Source organism: Raphanus sativus, chromosome 4 (assembly GCF_000801105.2).
Source record: "Raphanus sativus cultivar WK10039 chromosome 4, ASM80110v3, whole genome shotgun sequence".
In the NCBI taxonomy this organism is placed as follows: Eukaryota; Viridiplantae; Streptophyta; class Magnoliopsida; order Brassicales; family Brassicaceae; genus Raphanus; species Raphanus sativus.
The window spans coordinates 2,169,170-2,187,190 of record NC_079514.1 but is presented as its reverse complement, the minus strand read 5'-3'; the positions used below and the strand labels follow the sequence as shown (position 1 = coordinate 2,187,190).

Below are 18,021 nucleotides of genomic sequence, written 5' to 3'. Positions count from 1 at the left end.
ATGAGAGAATATGCTCTCTCTTTTAATTACTCATCATCAAATAAACATGCAACTTCAAAAAGAAAAAAAAATACAAAGTTATTTGTCAACAAAACTTCGGATAGTGAACAATCTTAAGAGAATCTAGAGTTGAAAAGAAAACTACATTAAAAAGACTACATGTTGTCTAGAAAATCCTCTTCGCCACTGGAATCGTGATTATAACCGCCATCAACATTGTCATCATTATCATCACCACTATCTTCCTCATCACCATCACTCATAATCTCCAAAAAGTCACCACCATCAAGGACCAAATCTCCATCATCATCATAATCATCAAAATCGCTTGCACTATTATCTTCATTGTCATCGCTGCTAATGTCATCATCATCATCTCCACTGCCGCTATCGTCTCCAGCTAGTCCCAGAATCCGGTCCAAGTCATCTTCATCGTCTTCATCATCTTCATCTTCATCCTCTGTCTCACCATCATCATCGGGGTCCGAGTCATCATCTGTTGGTTTACGTCTGCCAATCTCATACAACCTGGCTGAGGAAAACATGTCTTCTTGATCTTCCATTGTGATCAGCCCAAGGAAAGTATCTGTTGGTTCTGTGGCAAAGTCGAGAAGACATCGGTCCACGGGTATAGTGGCAATGTCTGAATAGTTGGTCGCATCAAGAGTTCGGAATGCAGCAAACAACGGATGCTTCGAACGGCGTGTGTGGACAGCAGACATCACGTCCTCGATGTTTCTCCTCAGCATTGCGTATATAACATCACCCCTGGAGTTGAACGTGATAGCTGTCTGGTCCAGTGATGGGACACTTCGAAGAAGCCTCATTTTCCTCAAATCCCAGACCTCGGAGTTTATGATCACCTGTTATAAGCAACATCATATTTAGATATAAGCCAAGACACAGTTCAGCTACTCAGCATTATTAGCATATTGTTCAATTTGGTTGAGTGTTGGGTCTCAATGGAGAATGGCAGTTTCTTATTTTTGGTATTCTCAAATATAACAGTTTTCAGATTAAAGAGATATATGATTTATCCATTACCTCGTTACGAGAAGGATGAAAGCCACCGCCGCCATAATCAGTAAATTGATCAAACCGACTGACCTCATCTGGAACACGGCGATCCCACAGATGACCATTCCACAATATTAGTGTATCGCAAGGGCTGAAGTGTACAAGAGAATAGGGACTACTCCGAGAAGAAGTGGATGTGTCAGTGAATTTATTGGAAGTAATGCAGGTCTCTACGTCATACAGAAGAACATCTTTTGTTGATCCTTCACATGAGAGCGCTGCAAAATATTGCCCAGAGTTGCTGAATTTTGCAGCCTTGCACCCATCAAAGGAATGCTTAGACCCGCTAGTTATATATGAAGCGTCCCACAACTGCACATCACTGAAACTAGAAGAAAGTAACAACTGAGTATCACCAGAGACATATGGCTGAACAAGTGTTACCGGAGCCTGGTGGCCTGGGACACTCTCAAGCAAGCTACAGCTGCTAGTGTCGAATATCTTGATTTCTCCCGCATGACTACCGACTGCTAAATGATTAGTACCCCCAAGTAATGAGATGCATGTAAAGAGAGCATTCTCATCTCGGTAAGATCTCCAAGATTTGAATCTGCTGAAAACGAATTGACGGTCCCTGCGACTATCATGGACTCCACTGTAATAACTTTGAAGCTCACGGGTGCCAAGACGGCCAGTGATATTTAGCGGAGCTTCAAGTAACCGTTTAGGTTCAGGACAGACATGCGGATGTAGGAGAGACACGGGGGGAAGAGTTGTGATTGGAGCCAGACACTGCCTGTGTTGGTGTTTCAAATACTGAACAACAAGGGAGTCTAGTGTTAACCGTTCCGGATTTGAAGGCTGGGGATCGCTTGGAAGCCTTAGCTGAGAAGCAGGTGTCATCAGGCCTACCCTGGAGCTCCCAGATTGGTTGACATCTAAAGCTGAAGCTGGTGTTTGGAAACCTGAAGTATCCGGAAGGGTTGAACTCTTACGAACCGTGGTTCGACAAGCTGGGGATCGTGGTCCCAGCTCGCCCAAATTGATTCTTTTACCTGAAACTGAAGCCTCTATGGGGTCTCTAAGCTCCGACAATTTTCGTTTTCTTGGAAAAGTCGGGGTCTTAAATTGAGAATCGGCATCAGTGTCGCTCTTGAAAACTAACTCTGCAGCAGATACTGATGTATCTTCACAAGGCGGATAAGAATTTGAACAACTGTCTATTCTCTGCGTCGACTGAGGGTAAGCGTCCTGGGAGAAAGATTGATTTCGTGACTGCAAACTAAAGCTGGGTGAGAAAGTCAACTGTTTCTTCTTTGCGGATGGATCTTCTTCATGAGTATTGACTTTGAGTTTACTGGGGAAGAAACCACCGTTAGCACGGCCAGAGGGCCACTGTTGCTGTGCTACTGGCGTGGACGTCTCCTGTGTCGAGGAAGCCAGGTGGTTCTTCTTGGCAGATATAGCCGCATTACACCTAGAATTAGGATCTTCGTCGTGTGCACAGGCTTTGGGTTTGCTTGTGAAAAATCCACCGTTAGCACGGCCAGAGGGCCACTGTTCCTGAGCTACCGGCGTAGACGTCTCTTGTGTAGCGGAATATGCAATAGAAGAAGGGGGAGCCAGGGAAGATAGAGGACTCAAGTGAGTCTCTTTCAACAGTGCAGAAGCAGTTTCACCAAGACCTGATGCCTGGAGATGCTCATGGATAAGGAGCAAAAGCTCCTTAGAATCATATGTTATAGGTGTTGCTGCTGCAATGGCAGCTCTTTCAATGCGCCTCAAGGTTGGCGTAGCAGCATCACTGGCTGTTAGTGTATTCGCATGCCCTGAATTTGTCAATATCTGCAAAGTGCAGACGCATATAAACCACAACTGAAAATGTTTGCAAAACTTCAACAGAGAAACAACTTTAATTACTAATGAAGCACACACCAAAAGAATTCCGTAGACACATTAAACAGGAAATATAAATCAGTTCAGATGGTTACCCCTATCAGCTCAAGGGCCACTTGAGCAAGTTCAGCCTGCCATCTGATCTGATCTGTTCCACTTGACTGACCACCTGCATCTCGAATTAGTTCTGACAAACTCTTACCAACCTAGAAACATATGTTTAGAAAGTAAGTACAGAAACCAAAAAAAAAAGAGAGGACAAAGATAACTGGGGAAAGAAGTTTGCTATTCTACCTCAAGTTTAGTCAGTATTTGTGCAATTGTATCATCTCTAGCCAGGCCAAGAAGAACCCTGCAAGCCAACGCTCGTAGACAATCTGTGGCGGCAGGGGGGTTCACGTAAATTCTGGGCTGAAGAAGTTTCAAGAGAATTTTTATACCATCATTCTCACGAACAGCTTCACGTGCTAGACGATAAACCTGCTCCAACTTAGCAGCAAGACCAGCAGAACCAGTTCCTGCTCCTAAGAAAATTCTTCGATCCCCGACCAAACCTGAAGACGCTGGTGCAACAGGAGTTGGCGGAGCATTACCAGTGGACTGAGTATCTGCAGCAACATCGGTTGAAGGACGGGTAGTGGCTTGGCCTGAAACAGGTTGCTGATTTTGTGCAAGAGGCGGCTTATTGCTTAATGATGGTGGTGGGCAGACCAGATTGATTAGGACATTTAGTGCAGGCTGTGTGATCTTTAATAACAAAGAACAAAAACCAAGAAGGCAAGTAAAAATGAGAAGCAAAAGAAGAAAGACCAAACCCATGTGAACAATGTATAAAAGCGGACTGCTTACCTCTGGGTCTATGCTATTGGAAATATTTGCTGCATCCAGAACGACAGCAATGCCGGCACGATTGTTGCTGAGTGTGGAACTCACAATTGCTTTGCGGCCATCAGGTATTGATGTAACTATGTGAAGGATACCAAAAGCATGCTGAAGTAGATCATGGAGATAACGGTCTACCGGTGGAGTCTGCGCAATGCGACCAACACGTAAGTGCATGGCAGAAAAAAAAAAGTACCTATGACGGGTAAACGCTACATTACCTGACATAGTTCTAACATGGTAACATGTCCAGAGGACGCCAAGAAGTTATTGACCGCAGGCCACTGAGTTCTGACAAAGGTCGGACCCAACCTCCTATCCTTCTGTAACTGATGGAATACGGCATCTACAGCTTCATTGCTGATGTCAAGAGGCTTATAGACTGCCCTTACATTAGAAACATTTCGCACACCACCTCGGCCACTTCTGATAGGACGAATGGAATCGACAAGCAAGAGTAGATGAGCTCTAAAATACTGGCGCAAAGCAAAACAGGTGTGAAAAGCCATCTGTTTCTCTGAGGATGTCATGACTTCAGGGGCTGATCGGTCAGAATTAGCACCAGTTCTAACTGAGGCTGCATCTTTAAGAATCGCAAGGAGTTTCTGCAAACTATTGTGAGTATCAAATGCATCTAAAATGGCTCTAAAGACAAAAGTAGCAGCGAAGAATAAGGCTGCATTTTTCCTGGCTTGATCCTGGGAGCAGTCTAGAAGTTCGATAGCTAATTTAACCAGTTGATGTATGAGATCCGACGGAAGTGCACACACACGCTCCATTATACCCTGAGAAAAAAAACAAATTGAACGTAAGAAGAAGCCGGATTTGTGCTAATTCAACGTAGTTCAGAGAACAAAATAGCACTAAAGTCGTGCAACTTTGCTGTTATTACTACCTGAAGAGAGCCTATGGTGTATAAGCAAGATGAGAGACCATAAAAGGTCTCAGTAACCCTTGGTACTGCAAGTAATTTTTGCAAGCCACCACGGTCAACAAACATTGCAGCAAACTTCCGGTGTGCAGCCAAAGCGCAAATTAACTTCATTACGTCAGGTAACAAAGGCGACAGTGCAAAACTATCACCAAGTTGGGATGTACGTTCCAGTAGCGTAATGCATACATCAACACCTTTTTCATGGAGAACAGGCCCGAGAACCTCGACATATTCACCCAGTATCTCAAGGCACTGGATGCAATATTTTTCTTGTAACTTAGCCAACGATTCGGTATCTGGAAGTGAGACTTCTCCAACATCAGTAATTGCGTCTGTTTCCACGCTATTCAAATCCGCAGTCTGATCAGTGGGATTTCTGCCAACACCCAAATAGCAGAGTTAAAGACCTAAACAATCAGGAGATAACTAAAAGCTACCATAATTCATAAACCTCAGCAGAATTAACGACAACATAACATGACTTACCTTGAAACCTCAGCGGCATCTATGACTGTCCTAGCTGCTCGAACAGCAGCAGACACGGCAGCTTCTTCACTGCCAGATGACTTGAACTCCTGGAATAATTTAAAAATAGTATCAGGTCACCTGTAATAGGGATTCGTAACGGAAATAAAATCATTAGCTGCTAGTCAAAATAAAAACATGCCTCCAAAGCAGCAGTTTTAACAAGCTCAGCTGCAGCATCGCCAGCTGCTTTGGCTGCGTCATCAGGGGCATGGGCAGCTCTAGCTTCGGTCTCAGCAGCTCCAATTGCGCTCTTTACTAGATCAGTTATGTTTTTGGTTCCTATAACGCAACCTTGAAAGCACTCATCATTCTCCCCTCTTTCAATCACCATAATACCAGACTTCATTTTCCCCAGACATATGGTCACATCTTCTGCATTTCTGACATCTGAATTTTTTGATAAATCCCTATCTCTGAGACCCAGACGACTTGATCTAGGAGATGTCAACAGAACGTCTGTATCAGTAGCACCTTCGTTCGCCTTTCCTCTCACCCTGGATTTTGATCGGTTCATTCTGTGTCTTGAAGGGTCATCTCTTCCGGTACTGTCATCTACAGGTTTCAGTTTACAGTCAACAACAGCTGAAACATTGCCATCGATTTCGAATTCTCCTTCAGATTGTACCATCTCTCTACCGGAGTCTGCCTCAAGAACATGGTCACCACCTTCAACTGTATCCACAACCCTCCGCACCCTACCTCGACCTTCTTCTTTTGCTTTTAAGGACACATGCTTAGCCTCAGTTGTATGAAGGGCATCTCTACGGCTTGTGCTTGACTCTCCAATAACACGTACTCGAAGATAATGCATAAGCTTAGCAGATAGTCCTGATGCCAAGACGTCTTCAACTAATTGACCACGACTTGTATAGGTCAGATAAAAAAGGAAAATATTTTTAAATTCAGCTGCGGCCGCCTTAAACATTGCAAAAACTGAAAAAGAGAACAAAATGAGAAGGTTTAAATCGGTACCTCGTCAGAGAGATAGCGAGAAGTCCCGTGGAATAAGTCTTCAACATTTCAGCATCTGAGGCCTCTTTGTTACCAGAATGTTCACCAGGAAACTTGACTGTCTCATCCAAGACCCAATTCTTAAAGTTATCCATAACAGCATCGTCGAAAACATAAGGATACTGTATGAAAGAAAGAAAAAAAGATAACCATAACCAACGAGCTGTTAAACGTAAAAGAAAGGAGCAAAAAAGACAGTAAACTCTTACCATCGAAGTAAGCGAACAGTTCACTAGCAACCTTACGGAAGCTGCCTTCACCGCAGCTGAGTAAGTATTCTCAGTAAGAAAATTTGATGAAATCAACTCAAAGAACTCATCATTCTCCTGTTTAAAAAAAAATCAAATAAGAAGAAAGAACCCATTACACCCATGACTAATCCATAAGAAAAAAAAAAGACTTACTCTGATGAGATTACACAGCTTGCCACTGATATGATCACTGCGACCCTTGGAGTAGAACCCATTCTCCTCTATAAACCTGCGGACACAATACAAGAAAAAGGTTCAAGCTTTAAGCTAAGAAGAGAGTGTGAAAGTGAAAGTGCGAGAGAGAACAACATACAGAGACTCCTGAGACTCGAGGAGATGGCTAAGAGCGTGGAGGATAGTGGGATTAGGGTTATTATTAGCACCGGTGGTGGTGATGCTATCCATGAGCTTCTGCGCCTTCTCTACAAGCTCGTCCTCTTCCTTCTGCTCCGCCGCAACCTCCGCCTCAATCTTTTCCACCATAGCCGTTACTTCATCCTCCTCTTGTCCTTCTTCGTGGTTAGCTCCTCCGCCGATTGAATTCTCCGTCTCCGTAGCTGCTGCTTCGGTCGCAACAGCCGTTTGTTCATCACCCTCGACCGTTGGGTTACGGTCCTCGGCTTCGTGCCCTTGTCCCCCGTCCATGTTTCAGCTCTCCAAAACCCAGATACGATGATCGATCGTGGAAATTAGAAGTTCGAGGAAGAGAGGAAAAAAAAAGAAAAAAGAGAGAAGCTTTGTAGTTGTGGAAGAAGAAGGTACGAAGCTGAGCTGAGAGGAGACGACAAAGCTAAACCGACTGTGAATACTAAAATATGACCCGACCCGACCCGACCCGCGTTTTTTACAAATCAAACCCTAACCAGTATTTAAAGAGCGTCAATATTTCAAGAAATGGGCCTTACAAAGGCCCATAGTTGTACTGTTACGGAGGCCCGAGACTTGACAAGCATCTTTCCGTGGAGAGACCAAACAGGTAAGTTAGTACTTAGTTAGTAGTAATACATAAAAATCTCAATGTTTCTTTCAATAATTTCTCAATAAACAATCAAAGTTTCCTCGACAAACAATCAAAAACCATCATAGAACAGTATACATACACATCCACAAGAGTAACAACACTGCCACTGATCTTGTTAAACCCATCATCCCCACACTTGCTTCACCACCCGAAGAATCCGACTTGATCATTACCTTAAACCGGCAGCTCCCAAAAGAAGGATCCCTAGTAGTGATCATAGAAAGACCCCCAGGGAACTTACACGCACTCTCCACCTGATCACTCACCTGGTAATAACTATTAAACGCATACGAAACATTCCCCGCCAGATCCATCCCCCCACAAGACGAACCATACCCGAGACTAGTGCAATCAGCATGATCACAAGCGTATCCAACACTAGGTCCCAGCTGAGGATCCTCAAGATTAGCCGACGGTGCAAGAACGCACCATCTCTTACCCATATGACGCACATCCCTCGCAGGCACCAGACCGTTACCGTTGCCAAGAAGACTGAGCTGATACTTAGGCTGCCCGTCGATGTAAAACATCCCCCAGTGTCTCTCGAAGTTCCCTGGCTGGATGCTTTTGGCGTCTTCGTCTATAAGACTGAACAGGTAAGCATCCATGGGGCCTGGTCTCATAGGCGTTCCTCTACCAGCTCTCTGACGGTTCATGAACCCTTGGTTGTACCGCCTCGCGTACTGCATGTTCGCGTTCTTATCACCATCCGTAGGCCAACCAACTTCACCGACGATGATGGACAAGTTACCAAACCCGTTCTTCTCCAACGACCAGACAAGAGTATCGTAGTTCGCGTCGAGGACGTTGTCGTAGACCCTCCCGTTGTCGTCAATGGGATCGCCCGTGCCGTCGAAGAAGGCGAACTCCACGGGGAAGTGAGGGTCGTTGTAGAGGCTGATGAAAGGGTAGATGTTGATGGTGAAGGGAGCTTGGTTGTCGCTGAGGAACTTGACGATGCTGATCATGAGGTCGCGGATCTCGAGCCTGAAGTCTCCGTCTGAAGGGAGGTTAGAGGCGCTTTGGTAGACGTCGGCGTTGAGAGGGACCGTGACTTTCACCTGAGGGGCTAAACCGGCTTTGATGAGAGCTGATTGTATGTTCTGGAGGGCAGGGAGTGTTATGTCCTCGAATGTTCCGTTGAATGCCTTTAGAAATGGCTCGTTACCAACTGCCACGTACCTACGTTTAGACACAACACAGTTTGTAACTTCAACCTCTTATGCATAGGAACAAGATAATCTTCAATGCTTCTATCATCTTTTATTCTTCTTGATAAAATGTGAATATCTTCAAAGCTTGTATCTTTTTTTTAAAAAATATGAATATTATACCAAAAAGGAACATGAGTGTTTTTAAAAGTTTCTATCTTTACTCACAAGCTTTAATCAAAAGTCTAAAGATTGAATCTTTAGGCAAAATCACAAATCAACACAACCTCTTTTGCATAGGAAACTTCAAAGTTTCTATCATTACTCACAAACTTTAGTCAAAAGTCTAAAGATTGAAGCTTTAAGCATAAGCACAAGTCAAGACATTGACCAAGAAGATTGTCTTCAAAAGTCTTACAGATTCAAGCTTTAGGTATAAGCACAAGTCACCACAACCTCTTTTGCATAGGAAGAAGATGAACTTCAAAGTTTCTATCTTTACTCACAAAGTCACAAACTGTAATCAAAAGGTCTGAAGATTGAAGCTTTAGGCATAAGCACAAATCAACACAGTGACCAAGACTATATATTTAAAGTTTCTATCTTTACTCACTTAACTGTTTCAAAAGTCCAAAGATTGAAGCTTTAGGGCATAAGCACAAGAACAAACCTGATATCGACGCCATTGGAGGAGACATGAGCAGAGACGTTCTGAGAGACCCATCTCTCTGCGACCGCAACGCTTGCGGCTATAGGAGCGAGCAAGTCGTTAGGGATTCCGACCATAACTTGAATCCCCGACCGGCTCAGTGCTCCGAGAATCTTCGTGTCGGCCTCGAAAAGTTTCACCTTTCGGATTCCGTTAGCCTGGAGAAGCCTAACCACCGTCGCCGGAGGTAGCGGATGGCTTGCCTGTGAGCCCCAGTTCACACCAATTCCTTCAACTTCGACGAACAAGTTTCCGTATAGCAAAATGATACGAAAGAGACAGCAACAACACTTTTGGACAGCATCGTATACGCACACTAAACCCCCCCCCAATAACCCAACAAAGAAAAATCTGAACTTATTATTAAAACGAGCTCAGATGTTAGAATCAGTGAAGTCGAAAACTTTGGTTTGAATACAATATACTATTTGCTTCTTTCAAAATTATCTATGGTGGTGGGATTTGGAGAAGGGGAAGGGAGAAGTTTGAAGATTTAAAAATTGAAAATCGGTGAAGTACACGAGACTGGAGAATGTTTTGTTATTTTCCTCGTTTGCAGAAATCGAGTATTAAACTAAAACGGCTTTTTAGTTCTGCCCCAATGTCTGAAAGGTGGTGTGAATGCTTTAATTGGTACTATAAATCTCGAATTGAATTAGCAGTATAATATGAAAATTTAAAAATAATGATAAAAAGCGAAAAGAGAAACATTTAACGTTGTAGTTTCCACTAGGTATTGGTTGGTCTGCAATGTATATAAATTATTAATAATACAGATTAAAAATTTGATTATGCTATTACAAATCATGAAAAACATTACATAGACGATATTACAGTCGACAATACTACATGTCTTGTGAAGATTCACGCCTGACTGCATCACCTTGAGTCGCCCTATGAAGATTTCTTGTAAACCTTTTCTCTAATATTCCTGCATAATCCGCCTTCTCCGGGAATTGAAACCCAGACTTCCTCCTGTAGAAATTGCATTGTCTGGGATTCGAACCCCAGACCTGGGTGTAGAAGCCTTTAAACCTTGACCACTAGGCCACAGTGTTTCCACAAATTTGTCGATTTATGAATTTAAAGAGAAATATCTAAAGACTATTGGTTGTATTTTGTATTTAAGTCTGCTAAATAAGGGAAATTGTTTTGATGTGAGGCAAGGGCATGTGGATGAGGTCAAGCAGAGGTGTAAAGGAAAACAATCTTTAAAGGATTGAAGAGCAGTGTTACATGATTCTCTTGGAATTAAAAGTTGAATGAGATTATATTAAAAAAAAATGTTGAAGGAGATTATGAAATAAGTAAAAATATTTGCTTTTCTCTTTTCTTTTTCTTAGTGAAAACAATAGTGAATCGAGAATGCTAGAGGTCGGGACTCGGCAGGTTACAGAACGGTTGGTGAATAAACATTTACTCTCATTCATTGTGCTGGATGACTAAACTTAGGAAACGAACCACTAATTAGGGACTCCCACTAACTATTACAAGGAAATAAATAAGATGAAAAGGGGAAGTGATAAGGACCGGTAAAGCTCGAGGGGGTAGCAGAGAGAGAGCATACAGTGGTGTGGTGCCCCAGTTTTAGTCGATTAATTGTTACTTTTGAGTGTGATTCACGATCGTTCCCCGACCGGATAACGCATCCAGCGATCCTTATTCCCTTTTCTCTAGACATAAAACAGATATACATTAAACAAAATAATGTATGTTGTTATTGGGTGTCAACATAGCAACGTCAAATCCTTCACAAGGGCCTAAGATATGACAATACTCATCTTAAAAACAGCAATGGTTGGGTCTAAAAATGCTAGATATGATATTTGATATATGAATGAAATATAGATGATGGGTGTTTGCTGTATCAAATGTAGTTTTAATTTTTGTCTATATCCATAAAAATCAACATGCTTTACTTTTTATTTTTAAAGTAAAGCAAAATTAAATAGACTGTTGTAGAAAACTCTTTTTATAAATAATTATTTATTTAGCTACAAAAAGTTGATTCATAAATATTTCCTTTTTATTTATTTTTTCGGCTAAATTAGATAAAACTAAATCAAAATTATACAAATAAAATTTTACAATAATATTTCTACAGATATAATCCAACCATATCCATTATAAAAGACTCTAGTCACATACATAACAATTTTTAAGGATTTATAATATGATAGAATCCGGTGCATTATTTTTATTTTTAATATGAACGCAAAATCTCAAATTGAATACTAATATGAATTTGACGGAAAAAAAAAGAATTTATGAATTATTCATTTTATTTGGTGTCATCACGGCTTAAACGGGCCAACAATTAGCATAACAGAAAGCCCAATAAACATAAACTGAAACATCTGTAATGAAACCCTTCATTAAACCCTTCTGTCTTTGGTCGTCGTCTCGTCATTGGTTCTGTCTAAAGAAACATTCAACACTTTCATCTGCGCCATTCCGTCACTCCTTTGCTTGCTCCATAGTAGAGAAAAAGAGATGCCGCTCGGAGAGAGAGGAGGATGGGAAAGGAGCGAGTCCAGGTACTGCGGCGTCGAGACTGATTTCTCCGACGATGTTCCGTCTCTTCTCTCCTTCAACATCTCCACCGGCGGGTTTGACTACGTCCTTGCTCCTCTGGTTCGTTTTTTATTTCGATTTTTAGAAATTTCGGATTCAGTGTTTTTTTTGTCTCTCTAATGGAATGTTGTTGTTGAACGCAGATGAACCCTTCGTATAGGCCGAGCTTGGTGGAAGGAAAGGGTTTGGATACTAAGGTTCTACCAGTCTCTGGCTCTGACTTAGTCTTGTCGCCTACTCAGTGGAGCAGTCATGTCGTTGGTTTGTTTCTATCCTCTGTATGTTCTCTTGTGAATGATGGGGTTTTGATTTAATGGTTAATAATGTTTTGTTCTTTAGGAAAAATTAGTTCTTGGATTGACTTGGATTCTGAAGATGAGGTCTTGCGAATGGATTCAGAGACCACATTGAAGCAAGAGATAGCTTGGGCTACACATCTCTCCTTACAGGTGCTTAGGATGCTTTTGATTGTTGATGCTTGAGGATGAATTGGTTCTTGCTAATGTTTGTTATTTTCTTGCAGGCATGCCTTCTACCTACTCCTAAAGGGACCTCGTGTGCCAATTATGCCAGATGTGTGAACCAGGTCTTACAAGGGCTGACTAACTTGCAGGTGGTTTACTAAGTTTCTTGCTTTCTGTCAAGTTTGTTTTTATTGAGATTAATGTTTTCTTTCAATCAATCTCTAACTTTCTTCTGTTTTGTTTAAATGTCATTCCGCTATGAAGTTATGGCTGAGGGTTCCGCTGGTGAAGTCTGATGGTGATACCTCAGAGGGTCTGGTAAGACGTCTGACTCAAAGTTGATGTACACTTTAGATTGTTCCTATTTTTGTGCCGTCTCAGATTTTTAAGGCTGCTTGTGTTTATAGGCCTTACAAACCTATACATTATAAATGATTTTTTCTTAGCAGTTCATGTTGTTTTGTTGGCTTCTCCCTTTTTTGTTTGTTTGTTATGTCAGTGTGGTTTTAATATATACTCGCTTCCGTGCAGACTGATTCCTGGGAACTGTGGAACTCCTTTCGTCTTCTTTGTGAGCATGACAGTAAGCTGTCTGTTGCTCTTGATGTTATGTGAGTTGAGAGAGACTCCTGATTTCTTTTAGTTAATGTGGGACTCAGTTTATTTCCCCCTCCGTAAACATAACACCATGTATTTTTTTTTTATATAGGAGTACACTACCCCCTGAAACATCGCTTGGACGCTGGATGGGAGAGTCTGTCAGGGCAGCCATAATAAGAACTGATGTAAGTGCCTCGATTGTTACTGGATGGGAGAGTACATTACTACATCGTTATAAACTCGATTTTTACTCACAAAATGCTTCTAATTTGGGTTTGCAGTCGTTCTTAACAAATGCTCGGGGTTATCCTTGCTTGTCAAAACGCCACCAAAAGCTAATATCAGGATTTTTTGATCATGCTGTCCAGGTAATATATACTATAGTCTTCAATATGTAGAACACTAATATTAAGTGCCAAGATTTGGCTTTTTGTACTGAGTTTTTCTGATAGTCTGTTATTCTGTGATAAGAATCCTCTTTTCATTAAGAAAAAAACATATATCTATTTCTCTCGTTCTAGGATTCTTCATCATTGTTCTTGTAATTGCAGGTTGTAGTTTCTGGAAAGCCTGTTCACAACCTTCCAAAGGCTTCTGATTCTAACACCGAGGGTAATTTTTTTCTGTATTTTCTTTTGTCCGCTAACAGTTAGCTGTTATCCTCTGTTTTCATCGTTTATAAGCAAAGACGTTCCATGTTTTCTATTGATAAGTTCTCAAATGCTTTGGTTCTCAGGTACACAGAGGCACCCCCTGCGGTCATATTTGGACTATGCTGCTTATCTGTTTCAGAAAATGGAACCACTTCCTGAACAAGAACGCATAGAGGTCTCTTGGATCCTTTGTCTCAGTTCGTGCTTTTTAATCACCACAGATGCAACCAGGCTGAATCAAACTCAATTCTGATAGTTATCTTTTTCCTTTTACAGCTTGGCTACAGGGATTTTTTGCAGGCACCTCTGCAGGTTAGTCTCTCTTCATAAGTAACACCGATTTCTGTCTATTCATAATGTTTCATCAGAATATTTTTTCATGAAAATGCTTTTTGTTCTCACTGTAAAGAGCTTCTACTGTTTTTTAAACACAGCCTCTGATGGATAACCTCGAAGCCCAAACCTATGAGACTTTTGAGAGAGACTCTATTAAATACATCCAGGTATGCTAGTTTTATTTCCTTCTCTCTATTGCTGCACTACCCTTCTTCTCTTTCTGCTTCGGTTAGAAGGAGGGAGGATACCGATGGATGGATGTTTTGTTCAACTCAGTATCATTAAAACACTATTTTGTGTGGTTGAATTTAATGCCATGCCTAACTTTTGTCCATCTCTGTGCTGCTAGTATCAAAGGGCAGTTGCTAAAGCCTTGGTGGACAGGGTCCCTGATGAGAAAGCGTCCGAGTTAACCACTGTATGTCACCAGTCAATGTTTTGCTTTCCTGTGTTACATGTGGCCTTTTAATTTATATGTTTTTATTTTTGGTTCTTCTAAAATACTTCAGTAGTACTAAAGTCATAGTTTGTAGGTCTTGATGGTCGTGGGAGCAGGAAGAGGACCCTTGTGAGGGCATCGTTGCAGGTAGTATTGATTCAACTCCATGCTGATCACAAAAGAGAATTTGAAACTCATTTTTTAGTCTGTAATGTTCATTGATTTCTTGATCCCAGGCAGCTGAAGAAACCAATCGCAAGTTGAAAGTTTATGCTGTCGAGAAGAATCCTAATGCAGTTGTAACGCTCCATGTGAGTTATCAGCAACCGAGTCAATTGAAACACGGCTAAGTTTTTACGTTGTTTCATTAGGATGTGCGGAGCAGGTTTAAGTTAACTCATAGAGCATTGTTATTCTTTCTTTCAGAACTTGGTTAAGCTGGAAGGGTGGGAAGGCATCGTTACGATAATATCATGCGACATGCGTTTTTGGAATGCTTCTGAGAAAGCTGATATATTGGTCAGTAGGCACAGACTTTGGTAGCTATTACTCATACCGACATTATAAAGTTCGTCTAATTCTCGTTTGCCTCTGTTCTTCAGGTTAGCGAACTGCTCGGTTCTTTTGGAGACAATGAACTCTCTCCTGAGTGTCTCGATGGAGCCCAGAGGTTCCTGAAGCCAGATGGAATTTCAATACCATCTTCGTATGTGTACTCCTTTACTAAAGACTAATTTTCATAAGAAAACGATGCTCTAATAGCTGCTAGTCCAATTTTGAAATCTTAAAGGACATTACATATCTTCTTATGTTACTTTAACTCGAGTATTGTCTTCGCTACTTTTCAGGTATACAAGTTTCATACAACCTGTAACAGCTTCGAAGCTTTACAATGACGTAGGTCTTTCTAGTTTCTGCTGTGTACGCTTTTTCACAAGAAGTTTCGGTTCGGCTTAGTCTTTTACACTTAATTGGCAGGTTAAGGCTCATAAAGATCTTGCGCACTTTGAAACTCCTTATGTCGTAAAACTGCATAGTGTAGCCACACTTGCTCCTTCCCAATCTGTGAGTCTCTCTCTGTCTTCAGGGTTGCTTAATAGTTTATATTATTCTCTTTGAAGTTTCTGTTTTGATCTTACTTAATCGCTACTGTCTTAGGTTTTCACCTTTACTCATCCAAACCTCTCAACAAAAGCCAACAACCAACGCTACAAAAAGCTTAGTTTCAATCTACCAAGCGACGCTGGATCAGCCTTGGTGCATGGTACATGATTAGTCTTTTGTCAGTTAAAATATTAATTATTATCTCCATTTTACCTAATAATCTGAAACTAATCTGTTCTGATACATAACTCAACAGGATTCGCTGGCTATTTTGATTCCGTTCTGTATAAAGATGTACATCTCGGGATCGAACCTACAACAGCAACACCAAACATGTTCAGCTGGTAATGGCTTTAATCTTTAAATATGACATCAAACCGTTGATCTCTCCTTAAAAAGAAAACAAATATAATATCATGTTCCTTTTGGCAGGTTCCCGATCTTTTTCCCACTGAGGAAGCCTGTGGAGGTTCACCCTGATTTCCCATTAGAAGTACACTTTTGGAGGTGTTGTGGTTCCTCGAAGGTAATTTTTTTTTGTTAAAACCACAATGATTCTCGTATTTATAGACAACTGTCTGTTAGTCTTGAGAACCATTATTGATCCTATGATGTTTGGGTTCAGGTTTGGTATGAATGGTCTGTGTCTTCACCTACTCCATCTCCAATGCACAACACCAATGGCCGTTCCTACTGGGTCGGCCTTTAGGATCAGAGGATACTGAGAAGAGTCTTGGATTGATGATCAAGTGATGTAATTTCATTGTGCTGTGTTTTTATGTCGAACAAAAGACAAAAGTTTACAAGTGAACCAAATCTCTTTTGACCTTATGAATGTTTCTACTTCATCAGTAATAGCTTTACCTCTGCACTTTTAACACGTATGTCAATGGCTAAAACACAACAACTAATCCCGTATCTTCGATTTGAATACACTGGTAAATAGATCAAGAAGCTGTGTTTACAACATTGGTACACAAGACTAGCTTAAGAAGTTTTGTTGCTGCTTTTGAATCCACTCGTCGTAATCTTTGAGTAATTGCTGAAGCAGAAGGGGTACTAATGTATCTACAAGTGTCTGCATCACTCTGTCATCGGCATATCGAAATATAACAATGGTCAATTAATATTTGGAGGAGCCAAGAACGGCGAGGGAGGGGTAAAGTGAACAATGATGTCTACTTACAGATTCCCAGGAGCCTCAACAGCTGATACTGGAAGCATAGTGAATGGTCGTGTTGAGATCTGCCATGAACAAAGAGGTTTTTTTGTGAACAGCAGATATAAAAAATTAGTCACAAAAACAAGCCTAGTTTATAGCACAGCACAATGATGAATTGCAGAAGTACCATAATAGCATATGACACTCTCAAAGGCTACAGATAACAGAGGAATGCACGAGAATAATATTTTGAACAAACAAAAAAAAACTGAAATGCAAATACATCACCTCAAGAGTGACTTTCAAGCTCACATCAACCTCCAAAAATGGCTCGGGATCTTCCATGTTCCAAGTCATACAATTTGTCATAATCGCTGGAAAACCAGAAATGGAAAAACATTTAGAAACCTCAGATTTGCAGTGGTTCTTTCAATTGCTTTGCTTACTAGGACGAAAGTAGTTACCTGAAAACCTTTCACTTTGGCTCTCCAATAACTCTGATCCCTCCAACTGCAAAGGAGACAGAAGACCAAAAACATACGTCGGTAAAGAGATAGATAATAACTTGATAAGAATCAGAAGATGAGTCTAACCTTGCAGGAAAGTAGCTCGACTGTACAATCTTCCTGTGTGGGAATGACCCTCAAAACCAGTACTGGAGAAACTTCAAAGCTCATTAACTGGATTGTTGGCAATGTACATCTGCGCTGTAACACAAAGTTTTTACCATCTCCCTTCCTCAGATAAAAAAGCATATTTCCATATATAGATACACACACTCTTTAGCTTAGATACTTCTGCTTACAGATATTAACAGTTGCCTGCTTAAACGTTGAGAGACATTAAAATTTAAGAGGCTACACATAAACATAATGCTATGAAGATCCTAACACACATCAAAGAACCTTTATGCTAAACAAAAGTTTGCTAAAACTGAAAAAGAGAGAAACTTGCAGTGTCCTATGAAGATTGAAAACAAGAGGGCTTAAAGAAAGAACCTGTAAGTATTTTCATCATCATCAACTAACTGATAACTCTGCAAAGCCTTAGCGTTGATCACAGCCTCCATCCCAGAAGGGTGTTTAAGGAACTCAGTGAAAGTAAGCTCCTTTTTTTCTCTATTACTCTGTAGCTGAATTCTCTGTTTCCTCGAAGCAGAGAGATTCGCTTGCTTTGAACTCGAAATTACCATTGCTCTGCGTACATGACTACCCAAAAGGATCCTCTCCCTGAAAAAAAAAACAGAGCTATTCCCCTAATCACATCACTAATACAGAAAAAAGGAGAGA

The 18,021-nt window shown here is 41.1% G+C and overlaps 4 protein-coding genes across 5 annotated transcripts in view; 1 reads left to right on the top strand and 3 right to left on the bottom strand.

The window, feature by feature from the left end:
• Positions 1–36: 36 nt before the first annotated feature.
• LOC108854222 (DDB1- and CUL4-associated factor homolog 1-like) lies at positions 37–7,306 on the bottom strand. 2 transcript variants are annotated; one of them, XM_018627738.2, is made up of 13 exons: positions 6,833–7,306; positions 6,673–6,748; positions 6,478–6,594; positions 6,230–6,390; positions 5,397–6,120; positions 5,216–5,304; positions 4,691–5,105; positions 4,017–4,580; positions 3,763–3,942; positions 3,208–3,660; positions 3,009–3,119; positions 1,045–2,862; positions 37–863 (listed from the first exon to the last, which is right to left on the bottom strand). In XM_018627738.2, the coding sequence occupies exons 1-13, from the start codon at positions 7,162–7,164 to the stop codon at positions 156–158; spliced, it is 5,748 nt and encodes a 1,915-aa protein (XP_018483240.2). In that variant the 5' UTR covers positions 7,165–7,306; the 3' UTR covers positions 37–155. The 2 variants fall into 2 exon arrangements, with proteins under 2 accessions (XP_018483240.2, XP_056865342.1); XM_057009362.1 differs by lacking the exons at positions 6,478–6,594; positions 6,673–6,748; positions 6,833–7,306 and having other exon boundaries at positions 5,397–6,106; positions 6,230–6,366.
• Positions 7,307–7,521: 215 nt separating this feature from the next.
• Positions 7,522–10,050, bottom strand: LOC108848231 (glucan endo-1,3-beta-glucosidase 5). The gene is given in 3 exon segments (XM_018621540.2): positions 7,522–8,722; positions 9,362–9,671; positions 9,674–10,050. Coding segments are annotated over 3 exon segments (1,464 nt in total). The 5' UTR covers positions 9,705–10,050; the 3' UTR covers positions 7,522–7,599.
• A 1,739-nt stretch (positions 10,051–11,789) lies between these two features.
• Positions 11,790–16,448, top strand: LOC108855733 (protein arginine N-methyltransferase 1.5). Its single transcript, XM_057006754.1, is given in 23 exon segments — positions 11,790–12,034; positions 12,118–12,235; positions 12,314–12,423; positions 12,498–12,587; positions 12,703–12,756; positions 12,970–13,049; positions 13,148–13,223; positions 13,320–13,406; positions 13,590–13,650; positions 13,775–13,866; positions 13,968–14,003; positions 14,126–14,194; positions 14,377–14,445; positions 14,561–14,595; positions 14,672–14,777; positions 14,893–14,985; positions 15,069–15,172; positions 15,315–15,363; positions 15,445–15,531; positions 15,625–15,730; positions 15,827–15,914; positions 16,003–16,096; positions 16,196–16,448. Coding segments are annotated over 23 exon segments (1,929 nt in total). The 5' UTR covers positions 11,790–11,893; the 3' UTR covers positions 16,280–16,448.
• LOC108855734 (uncharacterized) overlaps positions 16,370–18,021 on the bottom strand; it is a 57,653-nt gene continuing 56,001 nt past the window's right edge. The window contains exons 2-7 of the mRNA XM_018629618.2: positions 17,731–17,961; positions 17,326–17,434; positions 17,197–17,242; positions 17,021–17,106; positions 16,757–16,815; positions 16,370–16,658 (exon numbers count right to left, since the gene is read on the bottom strand). Of these exons, the coding sequence (XP_018485120.2) occupies positions 16,553–16,658; positions 16,757–16,815; positions 17,021–17,106; positions 17,197–17,242; positions 17,326–17,434; positions 17,731–17,961 (637 nt within the window). The 3' untranslated portion in view covers positions 16,370–16,552. The remainder of the gene's footprint in view (positions 16,659–16,756; positions 16,816–17,020; positions 17,107–17,196; positions 17,243–17,325; positions 17,435–17,730; positions 17,962–18,021) is intronic.